The 10,557-nt window shown below is 35.8% G+C and overlaps 1 protein-coding gene across 10 annotated transcripts in view; it reads left to right on the plus strand.

Annotated features, from left to right (window-relative positions):
• Positions 1 to 10,557, plus strand: part of Afg2a (AAA ATPase AFG2A) — a 360,481-nt gene that overhangs the window by 215,367 nt on the left and 134,557 nt on the right. For all 10 annotated transcript variants that reach the window (XR_015443934.1, XR_001184136.3, XR_015443935.1 and 7 more), the window contains one exon: positions 4,918 to 5,082. Coding sequence is in view for 6 of the 10 variants with exons in the window: in XM_004854946.3 (XP_004855003.1) it covers positions 4,918 to 5,082 (165 nt within the window). In the remaining 4 variants the exon portion in view is untranslated. Of the gene's footprint in view, positions 1 to 4,917; positions 5,083 to 10,557 lie in introns of those variants that run through there.

Genomic DNA, 10,557 nt, shown 5'->3' on the forward strand with positions numbered 1-10,557 from the left:
GAGAACTGGGTGAAATGGAACCTCTAGTTTTAGTTTTTTGAAGAATCTCCATACAGATTTCCATAGTAGTTGTATGAGTTTATGCTCCCAGTAGTAATGGAAAAGGTTCCTTTTCCATTACAGCCTCACAAGCATTTGTTACTGGTTGATTTCTTGATGCGAGCCATTCTTTCTGGAGTGAGATGGAATCCCAATTTTTGTTTTTGTTTTTGTTTTTGTTTTTTTGGTACCAGGGATTGAACTTGGGACCTTGTGCTTGCGAGGCAGGCGCTGGAACCACTGAGCTAAATCCCCAGCCCCTCATTGTTGTTTTAATTTGCGTTTCTCAAATGACTCGTAATGCTGAGCATTTTTTCATGTATTTCTTTGCTGTTTGTACTTCTTCGTCTGAGAAATGTCTATTTCAAATGCCCATTTTTGGATTGGGTCTTTAAATTTGGGGATACCTCACAAAACTAGAGAAAAAAATCTTAGTTATCTTTCTTACCTGTCTTACACCTTCCCAATTTTTCTAGCACCATTTATTAAAGAGGCTATCTTTCTTCCAGTGAGGGTGTTTGGCCCCTTTGTCAAAGATAAGTAGCTAAGTGTGCTTAGAGTTGTTCTAAGAATCTTCTATTCTGTTCCATTGATCCTCGAGTCAGTTTTTTGGCAGTACTATGCTGTTTTTATCACAGGTAAGATTGTTTTCTCTAGTTTTGTGAAGTATGCTATTGGTATTTTTGATTGGGATTGCATTAAATCTATATAAGGATTTGGGAAGTGTGGCTATTTTCACTGTATTGGTTCTGCCTGTCCAAGAACGGGGGATATCTTTCCATTTTCTGGTATTTTCTCCTTTTTTTTCATTAAGTTTATTGGTACATTTTAAGTGTACAATACAGTTACATTCATCATTGGAATCTTGTACCTTTACATGATGTATCTTCGTTATTATTTTTTCCCCATTCCCCTGCCCTCCCCTTCACCCCCTCCACCCTTCCCTATTTACAAAGACTTTGTTTCCATTTTTTCTCTTTTCTCATTTTTTCTTTTCCCTTCTTTCCTTTACCCTACCCCTCCCATCTTTGGTCTCCTTTTTCGGAGTTCTGTAGTTTCCAATGTATAGGTCTTTTACTTCCTTTGTTAGATTGATTCCTAAGTATTTCATTTAACTTGATGCTATTGTGAAAAGTGTGATTTCCCAAATTTCTCTCTCAGTATGTTTGTTATTTATGTACAGGAATACTATTGATTTTTGAGTGTTGACATTTTATCCTGTTATACTGTTGAATTTTGTTACTAATTCTAGGAATCTTGGTAGAGATTTGGGGATCTTCTATGTAGAGTATCATGTCATCTGCAAACAATGATTCCTTCTTTCCTATCCATAGTCTTTTGGGGGGGTGTATTGGGGATCAAACTCAGGACCTTGTGTTTGCGAGGTAGGCACGGTGCCATTGAGCTAAATCGCTGGCCCTTGATTTCTTTCTCTTGTCTAATTGCTCAAGATAATGTTCCCAGAACTATATTGAACAGGAGTGGTGATAGTGGGCATCCTTGTCTTGTTCCAGATTTTAGAGGGAAAGTTTTTGGTTTTTTTTTTGGTGCCGGAGATCAAACTTGGGACCTTGTGCTTACGAGGCAGGCAGTGGCACCACCGAGCTAAATCCCAGGCCCAAAGGTTTTCAATTTTTGACCATTTAGTATGATGCTGGCTGTTGGTTTCTCATAGATGGCTTTTATTAGATTGAAATAAAGACTTTCTATTCCAATTTTCTGTAGAGTTTTTATTGTGAATGGGTGTTGGGCTTTGTCAAATGCTTTTTCTGTGTCCTTGAGTCTATTAATATGATATATTGCATTTATTGATTTGCATATGTTAAACCATCCCTGCATCCCTAGGATGAATCCTGATTGGTCATGGTATATAATCTTCTCGATGATTTGCTGCATTGTTTGCCAGTATTGAGGATTATCACATCTGTGTTCATTAAGGAGATTGTCCTATAAGAAGTCTCTTTTTTGGTTGGATCCTTCTATGGTTTTGGTATCATGGTAATGCTTGCTTCCAGGAATCAGTTTAGGAGTATTGCCTCCTTTTCAATTTCATTGAAGAGTTTGAAAAGTAGTGGTATTAGATCTTCTCTAAAGTTCTTACAGAATTTAGCAGTAAATCCATCAAGACCTGGCCTTTTCTTTGTTGGTAGTTCTTTATTACTTCTTCAATTTCATTGACTTTTATAAGGTTGTTTAGAATATTTATATCTTCTTGATTCAGCTTTGGTAATTCATATGTATCTAGAAATCTGTCCATTCTGTGCTTTCCAGCTTATTAGAGTACAAATTCTCAAAGTAGGTAGGTATTGGTGATCTTCTGGATTTCTGCAGGATCTGTGACTATACCCTTTTCATTTCTAATTGCATGGATTTGGGTCTTTTCTTTCTGGTTTTTTTTTTTTAATAAGTTAAACTAAGGGTTTGTCTGTTTTGTTTAATCTTTCAAAGAACCAAGTCTTTGATTCATTGATTCTTTGTATTGTTTTCTTAGTCTCAATCACATTAATTTCTGCTCTAATCTTAATTTCTTTCCTCGTACACACTTTGGGTTTAACTTGCTCTTCTTTTTCTAGAAGCTTGAGGTTCAACCTTACTTATTTGAGCTTGCTCTATTTTTATGATGTGGGAATTCATCACTGTAAATTTCCTTTGTAGGACTATTTTCATTGCTTCCCATAAGTTCCGATATGCCATTATTGACATTATCATTTAATTGTTGGAATTGTCTAATTTCTTCTTTAATTTCATCTGTAAGCCATTGGTTGTTTGGGAGGGTGTTATTTAATTTCCATGTATTTATGAAGTTTTTGTGGTTTCTTTTGCTATTGATTTCCAATTTCATTGCAGTATTATCTGATAATATGCATGAGATAATTTCAATTCATTTGCATTTACTTCTGTAAGCTAGTATGTAGTCTTTTTGGAGAAAGTCCCATGTGCTACTGAGAAAAATGTATGTCCTGTTAGTGACTGGATCACTGTAGATATCTACTAAGTCCATTTTTTAAAGGTTTGGTTCAGTTCTGATATTTTTTGTTGATTTTTGTCTTGTGGATCCATTTGTGACAGTGGGGTATTGAAGTCCTCCAGTACAGGTGTATTAGTGCTTATCTGAGTCTTCATATCCATTAATGTTTGTTTGAGTTAAATGTGTTTCTTGTATGCACCATATTGTTAGATGTTGATTCTTGAGCCATTCTACCAATCTGTTTCTTTTGATTAGTGAATTGAGACCATTTATATTGATGCTTATAATTAATATATATTGACCTACCTTTGTCATATTATTTTCCTGTTGTTGGTTCTCTTTCTTTCCCTTCTGTTTAATTGCTTACCTTGACTGGTGGGTTCATTCTATTGGGATTCTTGAAATTGTTGTCTTTTTATAGAATATCCTTCAGAACTTTTTAGAGTGGTGTTTGGTGGTCATGAATTTCTTCAGCTCTTTATCATGGAAGAATCTTATTTCTCCATTGATTTTGAAAGATAATCTTGTGGAGTACATCAATCTGGGTTAGAGGTTGTTTTCTTTTAGGGCTTGAAACATATTACTCCAAGCTCTCTTTGACTTTTTTTTCCCATGTCTTTCCTAAGCGCCTCTATTTTTTTTTTTCTAATCTCTGGATTCACTATACATTTCCTTCATCTTGGTGCAAAGAACTCTTTGGTTAATTTACACCCAAGTTATTTATGTTTTGTGCTTTTAACATTTCCATAAAGTGAATTTTTGCTGCTTAATATATATTAGTATATATATATATATATACACTAAGTATATATAAGCAATTAATTTTTAATATTAAATTTGTATCATGTGATCTAGCTAGAAATTGTTTTATAGATTCCTTAGAATTTCTACATCAGTGTCTTCTGATTTTTTCACCTGTTTTGTTTTCACCATATGCCACTCTATTCTTTGGTTTGCTGCAAAGTCTAGAATCTTTGTAGGAATGTTCAGTGGAAAAGGTGAGTTTTTTACCTTGTTCTTGATCTTAGAAAACATTCAGTATTTCAATATTAAACATAATGTTAGCTGTAGGTTTTTAGTAGCATCAATTTATCATTATTGAAGAAATTTTCTTCTGTTCATAGTCTGCTGAGAGTCTTTTTTATCATGAGTGGATCTTGAATTCTGTCAAGTCTTTTTTCTGTACATATTTAAATGATCATATTGTTTTTCTACTTTATTCTCTTAATATAGTGGATTATACTGATTAGATTTTGCATGTCAGCCCAACCCTGTAGTCCTAAAATAACCCTTACTTGGTTTTGATGTTTTATCCATTTTATATGTTTTTAGATTCTCTTTGCCAGTATTTTTAAAGTAACTTTGGATCCATGTACATGTGGGTCGTTAGTCTATAATTTTCAATATTTCTAATACCTTTGCCAGCTTTTACAGTTAATATGCTAACTTTAAAAACAACTTGAGAAGTAATTCTGTTGCTATATTCTGAAATGGTTGTATGTAAAATTTTGATGTTATTCTTTCTTTGGTAGAATCCAGAAGTGAAACCATCTACAGTTGGAGTTTCTTGGTGGATTTAATTTTTTAAGAAATTCAATTCAGTTTTGTACCAATTTTGATAACTGTATTTTTAAGGAACTTGTTCTCTCAGAGTTGCTAAATTTATTTTCATGAAATTGATATCTCTTTTTATCCTCTCACTATCCATAGGATCTGTGGTGATAAACCCTCTTTCATTTCTGATGTTGGTGTTGGTCTCTTTGTCGAGTTTACCTAGAATTTAACTAGTTTTGCTTAATTAATCTTTCCAGAAAATCCCTTTTGGCTTTGTTGCTTTTCTCATGTTTTCTGTTTTATTGATTTTTTGCTCTTGTCTTAATTGTTTCCTTCCTTGTATTTACGCTTTATAGGCTTTGATGCGGCCTGGAAGAATAGACAGAATCATCTACGTACCGTTACCAGATGCAGCAACAAGAAGAGAAATATTTAACCTGCAGTTTCACTCTATGCCAATCAGTAATGAAGTGGAACTAGACGAACTCATCCTCCAAACCCATACATATTCAGGAGCAGAGGTAAGTTAACTCTTCTAAGAACACCTTAGTGGCTGGAGGTACAGCTCAATGATAGAGTGCATGCTTAGCATGTGCAAGGCCCTGAGTTTAATCCTCAGCACCAGGAGGAAAAAAATACTGGTACGAAGGAAGCAGTGGCTTGGGTCATTAAGCAAAAGAAACTCATTGCAAAAAAAAAAAAAAATGTTTCAAATAACTATATATTAAGAAATCTTAATACAGAATATTAATAAGTTGAATTGTACCTTACTTGGCCTCTGTCGTATCTCAGTTTGTTTGTTTTTTTACCTGGCTCCTATTGCATCTCAAAATGTAGTCTTTAGAAAAGTAGTATTCTTCTGTTGTGCTTTTTGGTACAGTTTCCAACCTGTCACATGTTTTTTAAGTATCAAAAGAAAATGACAGTACAACTTTCCCTGTTATTTTCTCATAGAGATCATACAAATGAAATCAGGATATCATACATATAAAAGCCTTGGCAAGGAAATTATTATCATTTTGGAAAATTATCTCAATCTACTTATAGATCACAGATTTCCTCATTTAAAAAAAAATAAAGTAAAAGCCACCACCTTCCTTGAACTATGAAGATAGACATTTCAATAAGAATTATAAGACCTCTATTGGCAAATAAACATTTTTTCCTGTCCTTAGCAAATCTGTACTTAGGCTATTTTTATTTAAAAATGAAACTCCATTAAATAATTGTGCATCTTCCCTACATGTATTTCTTAAAAAAAAGATAAATGGTATACTTCAACACAGAAATACTTTGTTAACACCATTTATGTGAATTTACACTGGAAAATTAATATTTTTAAGTAAGAAATTGTAGGTCCTGTTATTCTGATTTATCCAAGAAGCTAGGACTCCATGTTCTATTGCTTGCTGTTGTCATTAGTCTTCTGTAAAAATCAAAGGGATTAGCATATTAGTGGTGCTTAGAGAATCCTGTAGGTAAATTTACAGGTAGAATTGACTTTAGTATATCATGCAGTCACATTTAATAACAACATCCAAAGTAAATGTCATTTCTGTTCATTATTTTGTCTTAAGGACCATGGATATATTAATTTCTTCTTTTATTAATTTTTTTTAACTCCACTGAGGGGAAAAAGCCATTTAGAAAATAGCTTGAGAAGCAGTTGGAGTGCATTCACCTTTAAGTTCTGGCTGAAACAGTAATCTTTATGAGCATCTCTTCAGCATGACCATCCATAAAGTTAAAATGAACATACATTATAGTTCCTGTTAATTAACTATTCCAGTGTTTCTAAAGTTAAGTTTTTGTATGAATCTAAGGGCTGCCACTGTGATATAATGTGGCAATTTATAAGAAACAGGAAGGAGAAAAAAACCTATAAATCTTTCACTTGAGAGAAGTAGCAAGTTAGCAAGGTGTAAATGTACCTTTCTCACTTTAACTCAGAGTAGTAACACTGAAGTACAAAGTCTCGCTGAAAAGAAAAAAACTCTTTTGCTGCCAATAATTATTGTACTGTACCAGCTTGCTAGTTCTTAGGTAGTACATTTATTATTACAATCTAAAATGTAAGGACATTTCTAACTAACTTTTATATTAGATTTCCTAAAATAGTTACAGGAAAAGTAGCAAAAAATTCTGTGCCTCATGATGATCAGGCCAGAGAGGGGATTGTACTATGATCCCATTTATAAGTATACTATTACACTTTCCTAGAAGTTTTATCTCAGAGCTGCATCTTAGTAGTTCTCTGAGTTTGGGTTTGAAAGAGACAGGTTTATTTCACAGCAGTTTTTTTTCTTTTGGGGGGAAAGGAGTGTAAAGTTTTAGGCAATTCACAAAAGAGAACTATCATTTTTTAAAGTTTTAAAATGATAAACATGAAATTTATGACAGAGCAGTTTTAGATAAAAGATTAAGTTCTCGTCATTTTATTTTTTTTCCTGTCATTTCAGCAAATGATATATAATGTTTGAAAGTCAAAATTAGGTGTTTAATAGTGAAGTGAATTGAATGCCAGAACCTTAATCACTTCACTCCTACAGACTCAGTACTTCATTAACTGATTTATTTCCCATGCAAGCTAAAGCCATATTCTCCATCTTGAGGTAGGATAGAACAAATAAAGATAGGTACAAAGAAGACAAGGAAGATCATAGTTTTTAAATTATACTTTAAGAAAGTGTAGCTTCAAGACACAAGTCAAACTTAACCAAGGTTACAAGGTTGCTTGTAGGAAACTCACTTCAAACATCCCTGTATCTTAAAGGTACAATAAACCTGTAAATTGGCCCCATGCTTTTTAACTCTACATGGACCCTATGCTTTTTCTAGATTCACAAATTCCAAAGACTCCCACCTTCAAGAAAATAGCACACGTGGTTTCTCTTATAGGAGAAACCCAAATTACAAATAAAGAGCAAAATAAAAGATTGATAATAGGAAGTAGGGAGATAGATCTTGCTCAAATGGGAAAGGAGATCAAGAGATGGGAGGGAGAAGAAAGGGGAGGGAAAGGGGATGATAAAAAGAATTGAGATGTGTTATGTATATGTACCGACCTTACACAAAGAGAGTAAACAATATTGACTATGAATGTGTACTAAAACAAAGGGAGAGGGGCGGAGGGAAAAAGAAAGAAAGGAGAAAAAAGAGAAGAAGGGAGGGAGAGAGAAACAGAAAGAAAAGAAAGAAGAAAGAGGGCCCGGGATTTAGCTCAGTGGTTCCGCTACTTGCCTCGCAAGCACAAGGACCTGAGTTCAATCCCTGGTACCAAAAAAAAGAAAAAAGAAAGAAAGGGAGAGAGAAAGAAAAGAAAGTACTTAGCAAGACATGGTAGCCAATGTGTGTAATCTCAGAACTCTGGGAGGCTGAGGCAAAAGGATCTCAAGTTTAAGACCAATTTTGGGCAATTTAGCAAGACCCAGTCTCAAAATACAAAAGAAAAGAGCCTGGGGATGTAGCTCAGTGCAAAGATTGAAGGAAGAGGGTACTGTGTACCGTGTCTCTAAAGTCCAAGCACATACAAATGGTTTGAATTCTAAACTAAGCTCTAACAATATACATCCTATGTCATACCTCTTGAGGATACCCCCAAGAACACATAAATACCCCTACCTCAAAACCATAATATGTCTCTCTCTTGAACTCTTGCACTGCTTTTTTCTGAATGTGTACTTCTCTAATACTGCCTAATCTCTATACCGGCTCCACTTAGCCACGTGACTAGCCAGCAGCCGGCATGAAGCTCCCCGGCTCCATCCTGGGCCCCTGCCCAGGCCACGGCGAGGTCCCAGGCCCAGCTTGGAGCCCCGCCCCCATCCAGCCCTCCGCTTAGCCACGAGGGTGCCTCCAAGGCCCAGTCCCACTCCCCCCAGCACCCCCCACGGTGCGCCTCTGGCCTTCTGGCTCTTCTGCTACCTGGTCCCACACTACAGAGGCACAGGGGATTATAAAAGCCCTTGTCCTGAGCGCCACGAGATAGAGCAGAAGTTAGTAACAGAAACAAGGCTTCTTAGGCTCCTCATTGAAAACTGAAGCTCAGCGGAAAAGTACAGAGAATCTCTACAATAAAGGCACACCAGACCACCGTACTTGGTAAGTTGGAGGGATCACCACCTGGGACCATGACCTGCCATCAAAACCTGCACTATCTTCAGGGGAAGGGCAACTGAAATCTGCAGTAGAACTTTGCAGAGTTCAACCCTGCAGGAGGACAGGGAGCTCAACTTTGGACTAGCAGCCTGAATCTCACAGGTTTGCTGCTGGCTTGCTGAGACTCATTGACTCGTATATGCACATGGAAGCCTACATTTCCTACTGTGACAGCAGAGACATACCCTGAAGGAGGCCCATCATTTTTATTTTCTGTTATTTGCAAAAAAGAAAAAAAAAGTTTTTTTTCTCTTATTTTCAATTCTTAATTTTTATTTTTTCCTACTCTTTTCAAATTTTTACTTTTCTTTTATCTTGTCTTTCTCCCTCTCTCTCTCTGTCTCTCTCTCTCTCTCTCGTTCTCTTGCTGTCCCACATTGCTATTCATCTCCTCTTCCCATTTGTTCCTTTTCGCACTGAATTCGGATTTCTCCTCTATTTTTCTTTTCTTCTCTTTTTCCTTCTCTTGATTATCATTAGTTTTAAAGAAAAGTAAATACAGTATCTAGCCTCCCTGTTGCTGCTAGGTGATTCTTTTCTCATCTTTGTTCTTTCATCCTGCCTTTTCCTCTTGCCTTTAACAATTTCTTATAGTTTGTGTGATCTTCCTGTGTCTTCTGGCCTCACTGCTAATCTTTCCTGATCTTTCTACCTGTCCCTCCCTCCCCAACTCCTTCTAACTCCCCACCCTGAAGAGGAAAGATGCTATATTGAAGAGTTTATTCACTATAAACATATGTTGGGTTGGTCCTCAGTTTTAACTTAATTCACGTAGTTAAATGTGATAGATTAATAACTACCACAAATTGTCCTTTCCTAAGCTTTGCTTGATGCTAGGGTATTTCTGATTGTATCATTTGGGATAACATGTTGTGATTGATCTATTCAGTTTTCCTTCCTGGTATAAGGAAAATAAAATAGCCTCAGAGTCATTAGAGTCTCAAAACCCAAACACAAGCTATATCTGGAAGACACCTCTGAAAAGCAATCATTTCACAAGGGTTTTAAACACAAGCAACAAAGATACCTACATTAAGCAGTTTTGAAACATCAACCCGGGAATTAAACCAAGGACAGTACCAAAAACAAAAATGAGAAGACATTTAAACAAGGCACAAACGCAGGCTTCCACACCACAAAAAGGAAATTCTGAGGGAAATGAAATGGAAAAGTCTGATAATCAACCACCTGGACACCCTGAACTGATAGCACAGGAAGTAACAAAGCAGATGCATGAGGCTCTAGAAAAATTCAAAGCAGAAATAATCTCCCAGATAAATACAGACATGGTGAGCAGGGTGAAAGACATGATTAGAAGCTCTAGGGCAGAAACAGGTAAGAAAATAGATGAGATCAGAAACATGCCAGAAGCCAGGAATGCCCAGCATAAGAAAGACATGGAAAACATGATCACCCAACATAGGAAAGAAATGGAATCTGTGAAACAGATGCAAAGAGATATTCAGGAGATTAAAAACTCCATTGAAAGAATGCAGAACAGACTAAGAGAATCTGAAGACAGAATATCAGATATAGAAGACAGGATCATGAAAACAGATTTCTTAAAGATAGTAAGGGACCATGAGAAATCAGTCCAACAGCTGCTAGATTATGCAAAGGAGAATAACATAAGACTGATAGGAGTCCACGAAAAAACAGGAGAAAGTACAGTTGACATAAAAAAACTGTTCACAGAAGTAATAGTAGAAAACTTCCCAGACAGAGGTAAAATTGAAAAAAATATCAGACCCGTCAAATTCAAAGACCCAATTCAAAAATGGGCATCCGAAATGAACAGATATTTCTCAGACAAAGAAGTAAAAGCAGTAAATAAATAT

The sequence above is a fragment of the Heterocephalus glaber genome, unplaced genomic scaffold (genome assembly GCF_053883595.1).
Source record: "Heterocephalus glaber isolate CG9 unplaced genomic scaffold, H.glaber_assembly_v1.0 deba00001586, whole genome shotgun sequence".
In the NCBI taxonomy this organism is placed as follows: Eukaryota; Metazoa; Chordata; class Mammalia; order Rodentia; family Bathyergidae; genus Heterocephalus; species Heterocephalus glaber.